General features: G+C 42.5%; 1 protein-coding gene across 2 annotated transcripts in view; it reads left to right on the forward strand.

Moving 5' to 3' along the window:
* The window catches only part of KCNH1 (potassium voltage-gated channel subfamily H member 1), a 317,432-nt gene that overhangs the window by 62,477 nt on the left and 232,155 nt on the right, over positions 1–22,800 (forward strand). Inside the window, exon 6 of one of the 2 annotated variants that reach the window (XM_037136985.2) lies at positions 19,683–20,156. In XM_037136985.2, coding sequence (XP_036992880.2) covers positions 19,683–20,156 — 474 coding nt within the window. The remainder of the gene's footprint in view (positions 1–19,682; positions 20,157–22,800) is intronic. The other variant, XM_037136986.2, reaches the window with a different exon arrangement.

Consider the following 22,800-nt stretch of genomic DNA (forward strand, 5'->3'; position numbering starts at 1 on the left):
AGGCCCTGGCTGGTGTAGCTCAGTGGATTGAGCTTGGGCCTGTGAACTAAAGGATTGCGGTTCGATTCCCTGTCAGGGCACATGCCTGGGTTGCAGGCCAGTTCCCAGCAGGAGACACATGAGAGGCAACCATACACTGATGTTTCTCTCCCTCTATCCTTCCCTTCCCCTCTAAAGATAAATAAATAAAATCTTTTTTTTTAAAAAGGAAAAAGCCAGTTTTCTTGTTATGCCTTTGAGATATGGAGTGAGAAAAGGGGTGAGAAAACTACTACTTTTTTGTAGGAGTTTTATATGCTTATTTTTATTGTTGTCACTGATATATCCGTGTTTATTTCTGGTATCTATTTTGTTGTTTTCTGTTTCTGACCCCCTTTCTTTTTCCTTTCTTACATTTTCTTTTTTCCTTCCTTTCTTTATTGATTTGTGTTCAATTCCTTTTCTCTGTATTGGTTTGAAAGGTATACATTCTATTTTTGTTCTCTTGTTGATTACACAACTTGCATGCATGTTAAAACATATCTTCAAGTTAATTACTTAATCTAATTCTTCTAGAACAAGACAAGGACCTAGAATATTTGCACTCTGAGTTATTTTCATCTATGCATTTTTGTTTCTCCAAAGGTGGTTTCTTCATAGGGAGCCTGAAAATAATCAATTCTTTTAGTCTTCACATGTCTAAATGTGTGTTTATCCTTTCTTCTCTCTTAAATCATAGTGGAGTATTTAATTTTAGGCTAATGGTTATTTCTCTCATTTAACTTATTCACTGAGTTATTTTTGTTTTGTTTTCAGTGTCTAACTTTTTCAGTCCTAGAAATTCCATTTGGCTCTCTTTCAAATCTTCCTGCTCTTTAAAAATGACTGCTAATACCTCTTCTCTTTTTTTTTTTATTGCTTTAAAACTGTAGGCATTCTTTAAATCCTCTTTCTTGGTGTTATTTCCTCTTGTGGTGAGTTTATCTGCAATTGGGGGTTTTTGGTGGTAGCCCTTTGGGTCTCCTATTGCTGAGGCATCTGGATGTGGTGGTTGGATTTTCCCAGGCCACGTACTATAAGGTTTCACCTGGTTCAGAACAGCCTTTCTGTGATGGTTTCAATCATGGGACTCCCAACCACACAAACAGTGTGAATATTAGCTCCACACACAGATACGGCCCAAACCTGGGATTCTAATTTCTCGTGCAAAATTTTTCTGCCCAAAGTTCCAGACAGATAGCCAGTTTCCTTTTCATGTCTTTGAGATATGGGGTGAGGCTTTTCTGTTCAGCGTTTCTTTATCACCCCAGCAAGAGCATAGGGTTCCCCTCCCATCTGCTACAGCGCGTACCTTCTTCCGATAACCCCCTCTCCTGGGCTCTTTGCTTCAGTTCCTACTGTGTTCCTATTATGTTTCTGGTACCTGAGGTGTTGACTTTAGTTTTTCTTAAATTTTCTTTTCAAACATCTGTTTTAGCTTTTAAACAGCATCTCAATGTGTTTGGTATAAATGGATGGCTTACCATATTTGCTTAGCCCACTTGGTTGATTGTTAGCTCTCTAAATACTTGCACTAGCATGAGCGCGAGAGATTACTGGGAGTGGAATTAAGGGGACAGGATATGAACGTTGCAAACTGCATGGAAACTGTTCCCGTGCACACAGTGAGGCTGTACGAGCTCATGCTGCCTCTCTAACCACAGGTGCCACTTCCTTCTCTCGCCATTACCCACAATCAACACTACAGATCGTTTTACTCAGTTTGTAGTTTCAACATTTTAATTACCTTTCAAAGAACATCTACTCTTTATGAACTTCACAGCATCGGATGTGATAACTACAAAGGATGACTCCCTCACCTGCACCAGTGTGCTGCCACAGCTGCCCTTTCAAGGAACATGCATGGGACACGCAAAGGGCAGCTGTGGCACATCAGTGGGACATGCATGAGGAGCGCGAGGTAGCGCTGAGCTCCCTCGTCCAGGTAGCAGGATTCCCAGGGGATAAGCTGGAGCGCTGTCCTCTGTTGAGGGAGAGCAGAAGGTGGGTACAGCTGTCCGGGCTGTCTGCGTCAGGGCCCCTGGTCGTCTGGTCCCACAGGCAGAATCCCCGGAAGAGGCTGCCAGGATGTATATGAGCAAAGTTGTTACCCTTTGTCCCAGAACCAGCCTCCTCTCTGAGTTTTGAAATTGAGATTTCCTAGTCTATACTTTTTTTTTTGCTTTTTTGGGGTGTTGACTTTATTTGGCTCTTCAGACTCAGGGAAGGCTGACAGCACTTCACGGGGCCTCACTGCCCACCTCACATTCCCTTGCTTGGGAGAGGAAAGTAACTTTGGCAACAGGAACTCACTTCTGCCACAAGTACCTGGGTTGGGAGTTCATTTCGGCTCTCATAAAGAGACTTTTTAAATACTCAGGACTGTGTCAATAAGGAATAGGCTGTGCCAGTAGGTAGTCAGTTGGTCATTACTGGTGTGGTCTGGGATGACTACTTGAGGCTACAGTGAAGGTGAGCTTGGGAAGAGTGACTGGACTGGTGGCCTTCCCGTTGCCTTCCAGCCCGGAAACCCAGCCTGCGCCGGCCGCCTCATGTGCCCCCAGGGCCCTGGTGTTCCTTCTGGCCCTCCCTATTCTGAGGCCTGGGGTCTTGTGGAGAATTCTCGGCTCTTTTTCTAAGAGGGCTGTTGTGTATATGTTTTTCTTGTATTTTAATAAACTTTGTTTACTGAAGCCAGGCAGGGAAGGAGTCGAATGTTCAATGATGCCAGAGATCAACTCTGCACCTGATTTCCGTAAAAACGTTGTAAATGGCCAGCTAAAATGAAGTTTGAGGATTTTCTGCAGGTTTTTATATGTGTTTGTTCCCTTAGAGACAAGATAATGTAGTGGAAAGAGAAGATTTGGAGTCAGACTGACCTGAATCCTCCTCTAAATCATCACTACATTCCAGCTGTGTGACTTGATAAAAGTTACTTAGCCTCACTCATCTTTCTTCATCCTCATGAAACAAGGACACTACCTACCCTGGAGGGCTCTTGGGAGGATTTGTGGTGCCTTAAAAGACAAGCCTCATCTTATTACTCCCTGCCGAAAAATCCTTCAATGTCATCTTATTTGTTTGGATATATTTAAAATTTACTTTGTGACTTACTAGGTCCAACTCCCCTCTCCAGCCTACCACCTCCAACCTCCACCCTCCCCTGAAGCTTTCTGCTCTCTCTTAGTGTCAGCCTGGTGGCACTCCCACGTGTCAAGCCCTCTCGTGGGTGCCCCTGAGCCTCGGAACATGCCCTTCCTCTGCCTGCAAGCTTTCTCTCCATTTGTTCCTTTCCCATTCTTCGAGCCTCAATGTAGACATCACACCTCCCCTACAAGGCCCCCTCAGCAGCCCCCTACCCCAGGCCAGGTGGCGCTCCCTTTCAGAAACCCACTTTTCGTGTGTAATCTCCTCTTTGAGCACGCATGTCCCTAGAAATGCTGTTGTTTAGTATTTGCCTCCTCCAGTAGATGAAGGAGGTCAGTGAAGTCAGGAGCAGTGTCTCCTTGTTCATTCTACACCCCTACCATTGAACACTCCGCCAGCACTTAGTGCTTGGTAAATGTTCATTAAACAAGTGAAGGGAGGAGGAAGCAAGTGCCTAGTTCAGTGCCTCACGCTTAGTAGGTCTCCAGTAAAGAGTGCTTCCCTTTCATATTAACCTTCATATAAGCCCCTTCCTCCCCTCAGGGAAATTGTCTCCCTTGGTCATGGGTAATGGACCCATGGGTCATTGGTCATGGTCACTTGTAGCTGATGCAATGATGATGGCAGTGTTTTCATGGCAGCCTCCTCGCAAGTTCTCAGTACTGGAATTTCAAACATATAGCTGAGGATTTCAGTATAAAAAGTGAAAAGAATGCAACTGAAGTGTTTCTCAGTCAAATTGGAAGAAACTGAGGTTTTCGTCTGATCGAATTTTAATGTGGGCATATATTTGTGAAGGTGTCATGTGGATGTGTAGCTAAAACTGTGACATAAAGTGTATGGCTTAATATTTTGTTTCCCACTGCCTTTATATCTTCTAATAAAGGAGTGTGCATCATGGAAAAAGTGCTAAAAATAGAGACTGCCTGGTTGATGGAGAAGGGTGTGTATGATGGGAATTAAGCAATTGTTTATTTCGAGATGTCTGCAATCCCAAATCAGGCTTTACTCTGTGACTAGAGTGTCATTCTCAGCCTCTTCAACATGTGGCTCTCTCCTTGTCTTTGAACATGCTTTTCCAGGTGTGGACTGAGTTTGTCCTCACTTCATTTCTGAGTAGGGGAGGTTTTTGGAGCTGGACTTGGGAAGAGGTAAAGAGATGTACATATAGGTGTAGAGGGAGGGATGTGCCTGGGGTGAGGCGTTTAGAGAATTAGTGTTTCTCTTGACCACAGATCAAGGATGTCTGAGGCACTTGTGGTGGATGATGGTCAAGGTGATGTTTGTGGCAGGTATCTGTGTCCATGAATGATCAATGAAGCCAGTCTGGGGGACAAAGTGAAGTGATCAGTGAAGCCAGGGGCTACTCTCAAAGTGGAGATTCTCTTTGTATGATTCTGGATTCTTCTGTTGCAGTCATTCTGAGCGATGATGGCTGAAAATCCATGAGACAGTGATCTTAAGGCTGCCAGCCCCTCTGACCCATGTTAGGGCCCATACTGGCCATGGTGGATTGGCCAGGTCCTTAGGCTCCCAGGGAGACATTAGAGTTTGCCCACAAGCTTTGTCCAGTGCTGGTCCCAGTTCAAGCCTGTATCCTTTATTTCCTGGAAGTCTGCAGTATCTGGTAGGAGGCCTCCTTGTGCTTCCAGACTTGCCTCTTCTGGTCCTTCTTCCACACTGATGCCTTCACACAGAGTGATGATAATGAACCTCCCTTAAAGGGTACATCAAGACTTGCCTGGCCCCTCTTTATATTGAGCTGTATTTCTCAACCTTGCCCTCTCAACCTACGCCCCTAAAACACAACAACAAAAAGCTTACAACACCAGCCTTCTCCCACATGGTGCTTCTCCCATACTGAGCTCTTGTCCCACCTTCTCAACATGTCCAAGCCTTGCACACAGTCTGCCTAAGTTTTGTGTGGATGTAGGTTGTCCTTTCAGGGAGATCTTGACAATCATCTTACATCGAAGCCTTTCCTGGCTACCTGAGTCAATTCCTTGTCTCCTTTCCTCTCCTCTTAAAGTATGTACTTATCCAGGTATCTCTTACCACTTGTATTTTAGTAGTTGCATTGTATTTTAGTAGTTTGTTTGCAAACCTCTCTTCTGTTCTAAACTCTGGGATCTTTGGATTCTTGTGGGTAACTTTTGGTGTTCAAAAGTTCATGGTTGTTTTTATTAAAGCATTTGAGAATCCATGAACTGATGGGGCACTGAAGCCATTTTTTCCCTCAGATAAATGTATTTTATCAGTCTTTCTTTCTTCCCAAGACTTTTCGGTTTTGTCATTCTTGGTACCTGATCCATGAGTAAGCCAAAGCCATTTGGTAAAGAGGATGTATTCCATGAGCTATTGCTGGAGCTTTCCTGATTCTCATCCGAAACCTTCTGAACCAATCTTTCCCTTTACTTACACAACAACAGTGGTGTCTGAATACTGCTTAACCACTTAACAAGAAACATTTATAGAACTATACATACATATACATATATCTATATCTGTTTTTCATATTGGACCCTCTCAGTATCTATGTGGTATAAATGGTATTGTCTTCATTTTTCAGGTAAGAAAACTGAGGCATGGAGACCTTGTCTTGCTCAAGATTGGTTAGTTGTGAAGCCAGGATGGGGTTTCCAAGCTGATGCTCTGACAGGTCTGGCCTGCAAGAGCCATATCGTGATTGACTTACTGTGTTTGTACCCCCCCCAGTGGTTCCCCAGCCAGCCAGCTTCCTGACATGTCCTTCCCTGCTCCTCTTGCACACATCTGTGTGTACACACATGTTATGGTTCACATTTTTAGTCATATTTTGCTGTCTGCTGTGTAGACAGACAATAGTTTATCCATTGCAACTCTACTTTAGAAAGGCATTCCTACGTTTGTTTAAGTCCTTTCAGGATTGCTCTGTGGTGCAGTGTGACGTCAGTTTAGATGGGTGCCGTTCAGTGTGGTGACCAGGGGCTGCGTGAGGCTCTCGAGCAGTTGGGATGTGGCTCATCCGAACTGAGAGGCATAGTAAGTTACATTATCACATCGGGTTTCAAACTTAGTATGAAAAATAGGAATGTACACTATCTCGGTAGTAATTTTATATATTGATTACATGTTGCTAGGTGATAACATTTTTGTATATATTGGGCTAAATTGTTGGGTTAAGATTTTAGTAAAATTAGTTTAACCTGTAGTCTTTTACTTCTTTTATGTGGCTACTAGGAAATTTGAAATTATACATGGGACTCACATTTGTGGCTTGCGTGGTATTTCCTTCCATTGATTAGTGCTGTTTTAGACTATGGGCTTTCTGCTCAGATTTGGGTTTGAATCTCAACTTCACCACTCAATTAGCTCTGTGGTTTTGGGCAACTTTCTCAGCCTAGAATCATTTCTTTTTTTTTAAATATAATTAATTTTATTTAGTTATTTTTCAAGTACAGTTTTTTGTCTATTTTCCCATCCCAGCCTCCCCTACCCCTTGCTCCCCACCTCCCTCCCATTTCCACCCCCCTTAGTTCTCGTCCCTGTGTCCTTCCTATTTGTTCCTCCAAATCCCTCCCCCTTTTTCCCCTTAACTTTGCTTCCTTCTAGAATCATTTCTCTTACCTACTTAATAAACACCAATATCTACGCCACAAGATTTTTGTGAGGATTAAATTATAATTTGCATATAAAGTGCTCTGCCCAGAACCTGGCGTGGGAGGATAAAGAGTTAAAAGCAGGGACCTGGCGTTAAACTTGACAAGGTTTTCAACACTGGCTGTACCACTAAAAACCTTTGTGTCCTCAGACGAATTACTTTACTTCGCCCAGCCTCAGCTTCTTCACTGTAAGGTGGGGATGACAGTAGTTTGTACCTCACAGTTGTGAGAATTAAATGCGTGTAAAGGGATGACTAGCTCAGGGTGGGGCGTACAGTAAACATTAACCCATACCATAATACCTGACTGAGGAAGGGCATCTGCTGGGGACTTTCATACATTGCCTGGTATATGTGGAGTTTTTATACCAGGCAGTACATATAATTGAAATATGACTTTAAGATAGAACACAGTCTCTCATTTCTCATGGTTATTGCTGTGTTCTAAAATAATTCTTTTTTTTAAAGATTTTTATTTATCTTTAGAGGGGAAAGGAAGGAGAGAGGGAGAGAAATATCAATGTATGGTTGCCTCTCATGCGTCCCCTGATGGGAACTGGCCTGCAACTCAGGCATGTGCCCTGACTGGGAATTGAACCGTCATCCTCTGGTTTGCAGGCCCACGCTCAATCCACTGAGCTATACCAGCTAGGGCTAAAAGAATTTCTTCTATTATATTTTTGTCAAGAATTATATTGTTATCAGGGTCTTCTTTAATAGTGTTCTCTTTGGCTTTATTTGTTCAGCCAGTCATTTACTAATTCAAGTGGCTTTTGTTAAGCCCTTGCAAGGTGCCAGGCACTGTCTAGAGGACTGAGCGTGGGGTGGTGCGAAGACAGACCGACACCCCGCCTTTGTGGAGCTTGCATCTAGTGGGAGGGACATCGGTAAACAAGTAATAAACAGATACACGTGTTATTACAATTCCTGACGAATGCTCTAAAAGGAACCAACCTGGCGACAGAAGAAGGGAGCAGTAGAGTCTCTTTCAGGTAGTCTGGTCAGGAACACTTCTGTGAGGAGATGGCACGGACACCAAGACCTGAGGTTGACAAGACCCCATTCACACAAGGGAGGAACATTTCGAGCTGCCCCAAGGTGGGAAAAGAGCTCTAGTATTTGTGCAGAAAGCCAGTGGGGATGGGGTGGTTGGTGAGAGGTTGACGGACTTAGATGAGTTTGGACAGGTAGACAGGGACTTGTAGCTTACAGCAAGAATATAGATCTTATCTGAAGTTCAATGTAAGGAGCTGGGAGATTTTGGTCAGGGAAGTGAATGATTAAGTTGCTGTTTGGAATATGAATTTGAGGAGGGAGAGGTAAGGAAGCTCAGCCATGCTGCAGCGAGAGGGGTTGGTGTGCGGGTTAGAGTGTAGAAGTAAATCGGAGAACAGTGATGGCGTCCTGAGTTATATGTATTTGGTGACAGAAGCCACAGAACTCTTTGATGGATTAATTTTAGAGGTGTTTTGGAGGGAGATCTGAGCTGTGTACCTGGGCGGTAACCAGGAGAGACAGAGATGTAGCAAAAAAGGAAGGGGCCTCATGGACGTGGGTAACAGTGATTGTGGGGGGAGGGGGTCCGGTGGAGGTGGGGGAGGATATAAGCAGGATAAATGGCAATGGAAAAAATACAGTAAAAAATCAAAAATTAAATTTTTTTTAAGAAGTAAGGAGTGTGTTTCAAAAAGAAAGATGTATAAAAACCTGTAAGGAGCTGCTGAGAGGTGTTAGCTCAGGATAGAAGGGTCCGTGGCTTTAGCCACACTGGGATCACTGGTGATGAAATAGCTGTCTGGACAACAGCTATTTCATTAGAGAGTAGAGGTCGTAGTCACACTGGAGTGTGTAGAATGTGATTTGAGGGGAGGAAGTGTGGTGTGTTTAATATACTCTTTCAAAAAGTCTGGCTATAAAGGGAAACAGTAAAAAGCTTAGCAGGAGAGGCAAGTTGACCGATGTCTTAAAATAATGAGGGAATAATCCTGTGTCCGAGGAGAGGTTGATGGAATCAAACAAGAGGGAATCCTGGGTGGGGGTGTAAAGCACTTGAGGGGGGGGAGAAGGGGGAGGCGCAGAGCACGTGGGAGGAGCTGGCTTTTGGTAGGAGGTGGGTCTTCTTCTATTGAAACAGGAGGGAGGGAGGTGGTTGAGGGTGAGGGCCAGTTTGTAGATTTGCGATCATCGGAAGAGACATTCTATTTGATTCTGTATTTTTCAGTGGTTTGTAAGGCAAAAATGTGACCTAAGAGTGAGGTTTAGTAGAACACAGAGTGAAGGATTATGGTCTTTGGTCCACTTTAGCAAAAACTGCTTTACACAGTGACTGTCACTTGACACAGAAGGGTTTCAGGGTAAGTGATTTGGTCCTGCTTCTTTCTGAATGTATCTAGGTGTGGCCTGGGGCTTGGGGTAGTGACTCTTCTGGGAAGCAGGCTGTGGCCAATGTGGCTGGTTCGGGGCTTTACTCGGGAAGTCCTGCAGAAGGTCTGCATGGGAGATGCTGCCTTCAGCCAGAAACCAGTTTCGTAAGATGACAGGATGGCATGCGACCATCATTCAGAGGTCCTATGCAAAAGCAGTAGTTTATCAAGAGTCAGTTTACGACAGAAGAAAAACACTGAATTGGGAAATTGGGCCTGGGCTTAAGGTGTTAGTTTGCATCTGCAATATGCCTGTGAGCAAGCCATGTACCTTCTGATTTGTTCTCCAGTTTGTAAAATAAGAAAAGTACCAGTCTTCCCATCTCATGAGGCTGTATAAACAGGATGATTTATGTCATGTGCCATGAAGGGTAATTCAGGCTGTACAAATAGATTAGTGAAGACTGGGAGGCTAGGAGCTGGCAGCGTGGCTTGTACTCCCAGCTCTCTGCTTACTCACCCCTGGTGTGACTCAGGGTGAGTCACTCTGTCTCTCTGAACCTCCATTTTCTTATCTGTAGAAAGCTCTCACAGGGTGGTTATAAGGATTAAAAAATACAGTAGAGGGCTTCAGAAACCAAAGTGCTAGAGAAATGTGATTGTCAGTCTGATTTTCCTATTCTTCATCCAGGAAGAAGCCCTGACTCTTTTCCTTCTAGAAGCAGCCTTAAGATGATTATTCTTTGGCCTCATGTGATGACTTGTAATGAGCATTTCCTGCAGGCAGAACCTGGGTGTCGTAGGGGGAGGGACAGAGAGAAGGTGAACCAGTGACACTACACTGGGTGAAGGAAGGAGTATCTGTATTTGGGGGACTCCCAGACTGATGGGTGTTTTGGACAGACACAGGCCCACACTTAGGAAGTACATTCTGAAAGGGCTGCCAGCTGTCTTCCTGTGGAAGCTTCCACTGTGCAAGACTAGTCAAATTGAAGAGGTGAGAAGCGCCTGCTCATACTGATCAGTGACAGAAAAGAGGTGGGGGACAGGACTGACTGTGCTCTGGTCACCCAGGACCCTACCCTGGGTCACTGTCTCCACACCTGGTGCAGCTGTTTCTCATCCAAGCTTTTGCAGTATCACTGAGCATCTAACGAAAGACAAACTCCTGACGGCTGGACGCAGGGTTGGTATCCGTTCTGACGGACTCCAAGAAAGCTTCTCCCCACCCCAGCGAGGATGGCAGTCTCGGGGCTTCTCACAGCAGCGTCGTTGCCTGCTGTCCTGGTCTGAATCCATTCCCACACAGACTTCGGAGGAGGGAGGTGGGTCAGTCTCGGGAATCTTCCTCATTGACAGATTAGTCATTTGTCACCATACTCTAAAAAGACTCTTAAGGTCGGGAGTTAACTGGATGTGAAATACTCTTAGTCAGGCAATTTTTAAAAAATATTGTTTTTCTGCAACGACAAACCATTCCGTGCAACTTCCATCTTCAATGTTCCGTAGATAGTTGCTAAAGAGTTAATATGAGAGTGAATACATAGGATCTCAGGTCAGACTCTAAAAACTTGGCCTTGTGGGAATTATTCATAGCCTTTAATACAAAGATTTGGAAAGAGAACATGTCACATTTATCTAGATCAAATATCCTAGCCTCCAAGTCTACACCCAGAATGCAAATATACTATGGTTTCAGTGTAGAAGGCTGCATTGCACCCCACAGGTAGAAAGGGAGAAACTGAATACCAGTCCCCAACATCCCTCCCTGTGTAGCCCAGCACCTGTCAACCCCCTTTCAACACCTATTGTACGAATAGCAGCAGGGGAAGCGTCTGTGGTCAGCTGGCATTTTGGGGAGATACAGAGACACTGTCGACTCAGGCCTCACTCAGGCAGGGCCTCATAGTGTCCTGGAAAGCATCAGAATGGGAAACTCACCTAGAAATAATTGTGCATTATATCGAACTGTCACAGGAACACAGCTTTTTCTCTGAAAGGATATTTCCTCCTGAGGGCTTATTACCAAGAGCTATGGAGCTCCAGGTGACTTTGGTGAGCTTTCAGCAGGTGGCTGCCTACTTGTGGATTCTTTTGAGCTCTTGCTGAATAGTCTTATTCAGCCTGTGTTTTGCAAACATACAATAACCCCCTAAATAACTCACCTTTCTTTTCCCTGCGTCTTCCTTAGTTAAATGCCCCGGAACCCTTCCTTACAATGCTTGTAATTCATCTGTATTCAGTTGATTGTTTAAAATTAAACTTCTTATTTTGAGATAACTGTAGATTCACATGCAGTTGTAAGAAATAATGCAAAGAGATCCCATGTGCTCTTTATTCAGTGTCCCCCTGGTGGTAATTTCCTGCAAAACTGTAGTCTGATATCTGAACCAAGATACTTACACTGGTACAGTCAGGATACAGAACATTTCTTTCACTCTGAGAATATCCCGTGTTGTCTTTTTATAGCCACGCCCACCTCCTTTCTGCCCTCATCACCCCCCACCCCTCAAGCCCTTGGCAACCACTCATTTGTTCTGTATTTCTTTTTAAAGATGCTCTAAAAGTACACATTTATGTAAATTTGTATTATATACATTTTAATCTCTGGCCATCCATCAAGGTTGTTGCATGCATCAGTGGTCTGAACCTTCCTACTTGCCAAGGAACATTCTGTGGAGTGGACATACCACAGTGTGTCCCAGAAGGACATCTGGGTCATTTTCAGTTCGTGGCCATTATGACTTAAGCTTCTTTAAACATCTGTGTGCAGGTTTTGTGTGAGAACATAAATTTTCATATTTTCTGGGATAAATGCTCAAGAGTGTAATTGCTGGGTCATGTGGTAGTTGTATGTTTAGTTATTTAATAAACAATAAAACTTTTCTTCAGTGGCTGTACCTTCTTATATTTCCACTAGCAATAATATATGAGACCTCTAGTTGGTCTGCATTCTCATCAGCATTTGCGTTGTCACAGGTTTTTTTTAGATATTCTGATAGGTATGTAGTGATACCTTTTCCCTAATAACCAACGATATTCAACATCATTTCATGTGTTATTTGCCATCTGTACATCCTCTTGGGTGAAATATTTGTTCATTATTCCTTCTCATTTTCTCATTGGATTGTTTTTCGTTGTCATTGAGTTTTGAAACTATATATCATAAATTATATGTTCTGGATACCTTTTTTTCATTGGGTATATAGTTTACAAATATTTTCTCCAAGTCATAGCTTCTCCTTTTTATCCTCCTAACAGTCTTTTTTTTTTTTGCAGCTAAAGCTTTAAACTTTGATGAGGTCCAATTTATCAGTTTTTTCTATCGATTGTGCTTTTGCTATCAAGTCTAAGAACACTTTGCTTAGCCCTAGATCCTGGGGATTTTTCCAATTTTTTTCTAAATGTTTTACAGTTTTACATTTTATATTTATGTTTGCAATTCATTTCTTTTTGGCTGTGAAAGTTCTTTCCTACACAGAATTGCCACTGAATTGCTTTTTGCCAGTATAAAAAAATCAACTGAGTATATTTGTGTGTGTCTATTTCTGGGTTTTTTATTCTTTTCTATTAATTTATGAGAGTTTTCTTCTAGCATTCCCACACAGTCTTAATTACTGTAGCTATTCATCATTTTGAAATTGGCTAGATTGATTCTTCCTACTTTATTTTTCTTATTCAAAATCGTTTCTAGCTATTTCAGTTCCTTTGCCTTTCCATAAAAATTTTATTTCTATTTTTCCTGCTTTTTGGTTACCTCCTGTTTTTATTTTTTATTGTTTATTCTGTTTGTCCCAATTTTCCCTTTTGCCTCCCTCCACCCAGCTCACCCCTCTAGAACAGAGTCGATCCCCTCTCTATGGTCTGTGTCCACATGTTGTCATTCATACATGTTCTTTGACTAGTCCCTTACCCTTCCTTCTTCCACCCCCTCCCTCCTCCCCTCCTACAGCTGCCAGTCTGTTCATGTTTCCATGTCTCTGGTTCTGTTTTTCTTCTTAGCTGATTTTTTGCCTGTGGAAGTTCTTTGCTACACAGAATTGCCACTGAATTGCTTTTTTGCCAGTTAGATTCCAGTTCTAAGTGAGATCATATGGTATTTGTCTTTCACCACCTGGCTTATTTCACTCAGCATAATAGTCTCCAGTTCCATCCATGCTGTCACAAAAGGTAGGACTTCCTTCTTTCTGCTGTGTAATATTCCATATTGTAAATATACCATAGTTTTTAATCCATTCATCTACTATGGGCACTGGGACTGTTTCCAGCACTAAGCTATTGTACATAGAGCTGCTATAAACACAGGGGTGCATAACTTTTTTTGGATCGGTGTTTCAGGATTCTTAGGGTACAATGCCAGCAGTGGAATTGCCAGGTCAAAAGGCAGTTCCATTTTCAGTTTTCTGAAGAAATTCCATACTGCTTTCCACAGTGGCTGCAGCAGTCTGCATTCCCACCGACATCGTCCTAGGGCTCCCTGCTGTCCACGACCTCACCAGCACTTGTTTGTGGATTTATTAATGACAGCCATTCTGACAGGTGGGAGGTGGCATCTCATTGTGGTTTCGATTTGCGTCGTCTGTCTCATGGCTAGTGAGGCTGAGCATCTTTTCATATGGTGTATCGACAAAAACTGTTGCTGGCATTTTGATAGAAATCATGTTAAACCTTTACATCAGTTTGGAGAGAAAGGACATCTTTAGTATACTGAATTTTCTAATTTACTAACACAGCATGCCTCCTCGTTTATTCTGTATCTTCTTTGATCTCTTATCAACATTTTGTTGTTTTTAACGTACGTCCTGTTCATGTTTTGTCACATTTGCACATAAATGTTTTTTTTTAATTCTCAACCAAGGATATTTTTTCATTGCTTTTAGAGGGAGAGGAAGGGAGAAAGGAAGGGAGAGAGAGAAACCCTGATCTATACGTTTCCTCCTGCATGTGCCCCAAGAGGGACTCGAAGTTGAAACCTAGGCATGCGCCCTGACTGGAAATCGAACCTGAAACCTTTCAGTTATAGGACTACACTCCAACCAACTGAGCTACACCGGCCAGGGAGCACCTAAATATTTTTTTGATTAAAAATGGTATTCTATAGTTTTGATGTTCACTTTCTGGTACATAGAAATACAATTATTTTTGTATGTTTATCTTGTGTTGTGTGACCTTGCTGAACGAACTCACTTTTTAGTTCTAGAATTTTATATGTAGATTCCTTGGGATATTGTGTACCTACACCATTATGTTATTTGAAAATGAGGATACTTTTATTTCTTCCTTCCTGATCTGAATGCTTTTTATTTCTCTTTTTCCCCTTATACAGTGGCAGTACTATGTTGAATAAAAGTAGTGGAATCTGATATTTTGCCTTGGTCTTGGCCTTCAGTCTTTCGTCATTAAATATGATGTTAGCTGTAGTTTTTTGTAGGTACTCTTTATTAAGTTTAAGAAGTGCCTCTCTATTCCTATTTTCCTGAGAGTTTTTTTTATCATAGTTGTTGTTGAATTTTGTTAAATGCTTTTTCTACATCAGTTGATATGGATCTCTCATTGTCTTTCTTCAGCCTGTTAATATGGCAAATTATATTGATTGGTTTTTGAATTTTTGAATCAGCCTGCACCCTTGGAATACACCTCCGTTGGTCATGTTTTTATATATTTCTGAACTTTATTTGCTACTCTTTGTTAAGGATTTGCTTTTCTGTTTATGAGAGGCATCAGATTGTTGTTTTCTTTCTTTTTTTGGTACTGGTTTTATTTGGTTTTGGAATCAGGGTGATACTAACTTCACAAAATGAATTGAGAAGTGGCCCCTCTGTGTCCATTTTCTGGAAGCAATTGTGTAGAATTGCTCTTCATTCCTCTTTAAATTTTGGTACCATTTTCCATTGATATCACCTGAACCTGAAGACTTTTTGGGGGGGTGTCTTAAAATGACTAATTCAATTTTCTTACTAGTTTATAAGTCTACGAATTATGGTAGTTTGTGGTTTTCAAGAACCATTCCATCTAATTAGTCAACTTTATGTGTATAATGCTATTTGTGGCATTCCCTTTTATCTTTTTGATATATACTGGATTTATAATTACATTCTATGTTTTATTCTTGCTATTGGTAATTTGTTTCTCCTCTGTCTCTGCTTTTCTTTTTCAGTCTTCCTATATGTTTGTCAATTGCATTTTTATTTTATTTTCTTGATCTTTTCAAAAATCACCGATTTTCTTTATATTTATGTTTTCTATGTCACTGATTTCTGCTTCCAAGTTTATTTCCTTCCTTCTGCTTGCTTTGTTTTTATCTTGCCTTTTTTTAAAGTAAGTATTTGGGGTGGGAGTGTATTTTATTGATTGAAGACTTTTTCTCTTGTCTTAGATAAACATTTAATGCTATGCATCTTCCTTTCAGTTCTGCTTTAGCAGCATTCCACAAATTTTGCTATGTTGCATTTCCATTCTCATTGACTTCAATGTACTTTTAAATTTCCCTCGACACTTCTCCTTTGGCTTGCGGATTACTTGAAAGTGCGTTGTTTAGCCTCCCAATGTATGGATATGTTCCTGTCACCTTTCTGTTACTGATTCCTAGTTTGATTCCACTTTAGTTAGAAAGCACACTCTGTGTGGTTTCAGTTCTGTTAAATTTGTTGAAGTTTGGCCCTGGCTGGGGGGCTCAGTGGATTTGAGTGTCAGCTTGCCAACCAAAGGGTCACCAGTTTGATTCCCAATCAGGGTACATGCCTGGGTTGCAGCGGACCCGGCAGGCCAGGTCCTGAGTTGTGGGTACACAAGAGGCAACCCCATATTGATGTTTCTCTCCCTCTCTTCCTCCTTCCCTCCCCCTCTCTCTAAAAATAAATAAATAAAATCTTTAAAAAAATTGTTGAGGTTTATTTTATGGACTAGCATAAAGCTAATGTTCCACATGTACTTGAAAAGAATGAGCATTTGCTCTTGCTGGGATGTTATAAATGTCAATTAAATCCTATTGGTTGATGGCATTGTTGAGTTCTTAAATGGCTATTTTCTGTCCAGCTGTTCTGTCAAAGGTTGATAGAGGAGTGTGCAAATTTGTCTGTTCTTCTTTCAGATCTATTAGGTTTTGCTTTGCATATGTTTGGAGCTCTTCCGTTTGGTGACACACGTGTTAGGATTACTACGTCTTCTTGATGGCTGAACCCTCTCGTCTTTATGTACCATTTTCTCTCTGTTGTTCAGGTTGCATGGTTTCTACTGCTTTGTCTTTCCTGATTCTTTCCTCTGTCCTCTCCATTCAGTTGCTGAGCCTATCCGCTGAATTTTAAAAATTGGTCATTGCATTATTTGGTTTTGAAATTTTCATTTGGTTCACCTTTACATCTCTTTCTTTGCTGAGACTTTCTACTTTTGCACTTGTTTCAGCTGTCTCCATAATTGCTCATTCAAGCATTTCTATGACAGCTATGTTGAAATCTTTGTTCTATATTTCTGACATCTTTGTCATCTTGGTGTTGGCATCTATTGACCGTCTGTTTTTCAACTGGTTTGTTATTTTCCTGGTTCTTGGTATAATGAGTGATTTGTAATAGAAACCTGGGTATTTGAGATACTATGTATGAGACTCTGGGTCTTATTTAAACCTTTTGTTTTAGGTGGCTTCCTGTGATAAAGATATGGCAGAGAAAAGGGTAGGCACTCCCTCATTGCCTCTGGGTTGGGGTAGAAGTCCAGGATTCCAGTTCAGCCTCTGTCGACACCTGCAGGGGGTTCCTTCTTGTTACTTCTGTGTGAGAGTGAGAGTTCCAGCTCCCTGCTAAGCTTACGTTGATGCCTCCCTGCATGGGGGTGGGGGGTGGCGGCTTTGTTACTTCTGAGTAGTGGTGAAAATCACAATTCTCTGGTAGGCCTCCTCTGACCCCACTGTGGAAAGGGGGAGGGATGCCTCATGACCACTGGATGAGGTGGAGTACAGTCCCCCTACTGGGCCTTCTCTGTCAGTACCCTGGGTAGGGAGGAGAACAGGGCTGGGTGCCTCATTACAGCTTCAGGAAGGGGGAAATCTAGGCTTCCCAGTAGCCTTTGCTGGCCTGGGTGGGAGTGAGGCCACAATGTTTTGTGTGTGGCATTTGGCTATAGTAAAGTGGTTATTGTCTAAAAGTTTTCTGTCTTTTGAGACTGCCCTTTGCCTAGTCCACTTGCTAGAGCCAGTGAACTTTTATTGGCACTTTTCTTTGTCTGCATATATTGGTGTTTCCAGGTTGTTGGTTTCTTCACCTCCAAATCTGAGAATATATGAGGCAAAAAACAAACAAACAAACAAACAAACAAAAAACCAGTGGACTCGCCACTGTATCATTCCTAGTTAGTTTGCTCTCTTTTCTGTCCCTTTCAGAGTCTTGTTACATTTGTTTTGTTTACAATGTCCAGAGCTTTTAGTTGTTCTTAAATGGAGGATTAAGGAGAAGTTTGTCTACTCTTGTCTTTCCAGAAGCGGGAGTCCCATTCACTTAATTTTATTTGCTTTACTCTTACAGGTCAATCCCTTTTCCTGCCTGAGGTCTTAGGGCCCAAGCTTCATTAATCACTCTTGCATAAGTTCTTTTCATGGGGAGAGAAATTAAAATCTCAAGTCTAGAAGAGCTCTGTGCATTAGTGGGAGGGATAAAAAATTCCCATGGCCAAAGATGCACACTGGATACTCTGAATTTGGGGGGGGGGGTTGGTCATTTTTTTTTAGTCCTCACTTGAGGACATGCTTACTGATTTTAAAGGGAGAGGAAGGGAGGGAGAGAGGGGAGAGAAACATCGATGTCAGACAGAATTATGAATCGGTTGCCATTTGCACATGCCCCTACCGGGGACCAAACGCATAGCCTCGGCATTTACCCTGATTAAAATCAAATCTGCAACCCTTCAGTCTATGGGATGACACTCCAACCAACTGAGCCACACCGGCCAGGGCTTGGTCACCTTTCAAGGCCTGGCACCAACTGTAGTGGGAGCAGAGACATTTTATTTTATATTCACTAATGGATGGGTCTTTAACCTCAGGAGGAAAAAATGAGTTGCCATGACATAAGGGGAAGTTTCGCCTAAAGACGCATAGGAATCTGTAAGTGGACACAGGAGAGCAGGACTGGGCTGGGCTGGCCTGGGGGTCCCCTCCAGCTTGGCCTAGTCTTTGAAACATGGTGTTTTGACTTTGACTGTTGAAGTGAAACCCATTTGTGATACTCTTTTAGAACCAAGCTTCTCTAAACTTCTCTCTGCACTGAATCTGCTTCATTAAAAACCTGTTATTTGGGGAAATGTAACTTTGATGTGGAACAACCTGTGTCTTTAATCCAGCTGGACCTAGTTTGGGATCCTGGGTCCATCTTTCTTAGCTGCATGACCTTGAAGTTCATTTATTCACTTAAAAGTAGTCCTGTATTGCCTACTCTGGGCCAGTACCATGGTTGTGAGGGGGTTGGACTAAAGTAGTGGGTACTAGTCGTTGCTCTATTTTCTTCATTTTCAGCCATCAGCAAATTCAGCTGGTTTACTTCAAAAAGATATCCAAAATTGGACTGCTTTTCTCCATCACCTCATTTTTTTTCTCAGGGTGTTTTAATAAGTTTCCTGATTCTGTCCTACCCTCTAATCCTCTGCCTCAATTCATTATCTATGCAGCAGCCAGGGTGATAACTTTGCATTAAATTATTCTCTTGCTTAAAGCCCTCCAGTTACACTCAGACGTACTGAGAATAAGATCCAGCATCTCCCCACGGCCCACTGGGTCACGCATGGTTTGCTTTCTGCTTCCCCTCTGGACCCATTTAGCATCCCTTCTTCCCTCATTTAGTGTGCTTCTGTCACGTCAGACTTTCTTCTTCTACTGCAAATACCAAGCCTGTCCTACCTTAGATTCATTACCCCAGTTATGCTTTCTGACTAGGATAATTTTCCCACACAAGTTTGAATGGCTGGTGCCTTGTTGTTATTCAGATTTTAGTTCAAACACTCTCCCTCCCCTAATCCTGAAGTCACATTCTATCAAATCACTGTGTGTCTCATGCCACTTCTTGTTTAGCTCTTACCACAATTTGAAATTATCTTAATTTGTCCACTAGACCAAGCTTATCAAGAGCAGGAATTGTGCCGTTTCCTTCATGACTGTATGTCCAGTGTCTAGAAGAGTTGCTAGCACAGAACAATAAATATTTGTTAAGTAGTTATTTAATTCTCTTGAGCCTCCGTTTCTTACTTGTCACATAGAGTCATAACTGGCTAATAAAATGAGGTTGTATTTAGAATTGAGATAATAAATGTATATGAAGTGTTTATTACAGTGCTTGGCACATAGTAAGCTGCATAATAGTTTGTAATTGTTTCATTGTGATTTAATATAAAGTTCACCTCCCTTCTTCCATACACCTTCAGTGCCTGTTCTTGCACCTAATGATTTATCTGGGGCACCATGATGATTTGTCAGTGACGGGTGCTTGCCGTTAAACCCTAACTTAGTTCTCTCTTGGCCATGTTTTTCTGTACAGGTCCTGCAGCTGGGCTCAGACATCCTTCCCCAGTACAAGCAAGAGGCACCAAAGACTCCCCCTCACATCATCTTACACTACTGTGTTTTTAAAACCACGTGGGATTGGATCATCTTGATCTTAACCTTCTACACAGCCATCTTGGTCCCTTACAACGTCTCCTTTAAAACCAGGCAGAACAATGTGGCCTGGCTGGTTGTGGACAGCATTGTGGACGTCATCTTTTTGGTGGACATTGTGCTGAATTTTCATACCACCTTTGTTGGACCAGCTGGGGAGGTGATTTCTGACCCTAAACTCATCCGCATGAACTACCTGAAGACGTGGTTTGTGATTGACCTTCTGTCCTGTTTGCCATATGATGTCATCAACGCTTTTGAGAACGTGGATGAGGTTAGTGCCTTTATGGGTGATCCAGGGAAGATTGGTTTTGCTGATGAGATTCCACCACCCCTGGAGGGGAGAGAGAGTCAGGTACATCCCTCAAATCTCAGACCTTGTTGTCATGTCTTTAAAGCTGAATTAAATGTGGGTGGTCAACGGAAGAGTAATTGATGGCGGGGTGGGGGGGACTAGCATGACTAATGTTTGGAACAGAGGGAGCATGATTGATAGACATCTTCGCCCACTGTTCTTGCCTTTGGAGGTTCAGAGGTTCTGCATGTCCATGAATGGGTTGGAAGAGACCAAAGGCTTCCCTTTTCCCCAACGGGGAGTGCATGCCACCGGCTCAGGGTGGTGGGGCTGCGGAAGCAGGCATGCATTGCCCTTGCATTGCTGAATCTTTCACTCTTTATGCATTTATTGAATCTCTACCTATTATGGATTATTCAAATGATGGAGACTTTTCTATCTTCTGTTGCTGACCTTTGGCTGTTTCATTTTAATTAACTTCTAGCAACAAGAATGCTGTTTTCCCCCAAGTTTGCTTGCTTATTTATTTACTTATTCTTGTGGGGGGTGGGTAAATGTTGAAAAAGAATGAGTCATTTCTTTGCTGAACTGAGTTGTCCATACTTCCCTTTCCCTACATTTGCTGAAATAGTCAGCTTGTGGCGTAGAGTGGTAGTGTTACTGGATTACACTGCTTTGGATCGTTAGTCCTGCAGGCAGTAGAAGGAATTAAAAGAAGATAAATGAATGCCCTGTAAATATGTTGGAAGAATCAGGGCATGCTTAAACAGTCAGCGAATGGGTACCTGGAAGATGCTGTAGCAGGAAGGGGCCACTGGGCTGGTTAAAGTGATTTTTTTCCTTTGCAAAAGCAAGGATATCAAGTCATTGCAAAGGCAAATGTCAGATTCTTATCTAGTTTGTGGGAATGGTTCTTCCTTTTCCCTGCTCCTTGGTTGACAGTCCAGATGACTTCAGATAAGGCAGTTTTTCTGGCAAATATTCAAGCTCAGGCAGGAATGGACCCTCATTGCCTGAGGTTACAGAGGGTGCCAGAGGTGTTGGTCTGGCTGGGCTGATGACTGGATGGGTAATTCAGGATGCCCTCTGGAGGCGGAGTCAGGCAAGAGATACTCCAAGGTTTAAATGGCTAGTGGGATCAGTCTTGGGACAGTTGGAAGAAACAGTTAGCTCCCTGCCAGGATAACAGGGCCTGGCCAGTGACTCTGTCTTGCCTGCAACATACGATGCTTCTCTGCCTCCAGACCAGTGCGGCAGTGGGCAAGGACTGGAGCTGCTTTCTCTGGGGGAACCTGGCTACCTACCACTTCTCCTTCCAGGGAAGAGGAGTTGGTATTCAGATGCTCTGGACTCAGAACAAGCCCCGCTTTCATCTGCGCAGTGTGTTTAATACACTTTAAAATCCAAAGGAATAATTCTCTGGTGGCTTGTGTGGATTTTGTAGGAGGATTAAATGAGTCGAGACTGATCATTTACAAGAGCAAAATCACCCCTAAAGTGAATTTGGGGATTCTTAAATGTGAATTTTAGTACATGTTGGGAATATTATTTTTCTCTGTGAACGCGTTTCTAGAAAATTGTATGTTAGTGGGGAAAATATGATCATTTGGGCTTAGATAATTCAAATGAATTATTTCAACCTAAAAGAGCTTTTTATGGGAGATGAAATTTAACTTTAAAAAACCACTTGAGTTATTAAATTAAACTTTTTGCTACTTATAGCAATGGCGTTACAGATAAATAGAATGCTTCTTCAGCTTCCACGGGTTCTTCTTAAACAATGGCAGAGCTCTAAACACCTATGTAAATGTGTCAAGATCCCCTTGTAGAGAGCTGAGCAGAGAGCTGCTCCCTGGGCACTGTGTTTGCTGGGGTGGAACTTCCTTGTCATTAATTGTGAATACCCCTGGCATGGTTTCTGATTTCCAGATTCATGAAATAGTTTGTAGGCAGTAAAAACAGCATGTATCTGTAGCTTTCTAGTTGGCAAAGGGTTTAACATCAAATCTCTTACTGCCATCTCTTGATCATGAACAAGAATATAAATATTAAGGGGCTAGAGCTACGATTTGCTTCTGCAAATAATTGATTTTGTATTTTGCAATTCCTCCTAAAGCTTTGGCTCACACTGGACATAATGCCTTTTCATACCATTGTGGTGATGTTGGGGGATATCATTGCAAGGAGGCTGAGTACCCTTGGTACCACCTCTTAGGACAGCTGGGAGCCTTGTGCATGTCCTGCGGCCTTTCTGGACTACAGTTTTCATGTCTACACCTTGGGGATAACACTACCTTACCTGCCTCAAGGCGTGGCATTTGGGCAGTGGATTATTTGAGTTCCCCACCGGCTGCCAAGTCTGGTGGGTTCTAAAATCTCATCTGCACTAGTCTCACCTCCAGACTGATCGTAAGAATGAGAGACCCAGGACACTGACCCCCTGCCTGTGCTGCGGTGGGAAGAATTTGGGACTATATGGGAGCATTTAGCAGGTTATGATAATTTGACCTACTAGAGAGCCCAGCAGGACCACAGAGGTCATCTAGTTTCAGCCGTCTGCACTCACAAACAAGGAAATAGACCCAGGGGGAATATGGTGCACTCACAATGGCACAGCAAATGCTCAGGGTAATCATGAGTCCTTTTCTGACTCTTCTCTATTCTCAATAGTGGCAGGCTTGATCAAAGAGGGACAAAACACTGA

Source organism: Artibeus jamaicensis, unplaced genomic scaffold (genome assembly GCF_021234435.1).
Source record: "Artibeus jamaicensis isolate MK-2021 breed Jamaican fruit bat unplaced genomic scaffold, CSHL_Jam_final contig_2170, whole genome shotgun sequence".
Classification (NCBI taxonomy): Eukaryota; Metazoa; Chordata; class Mammalia; order Chiroptera; family Phyllostomidae; genus Artibeus; species Artibeus jamaicensis.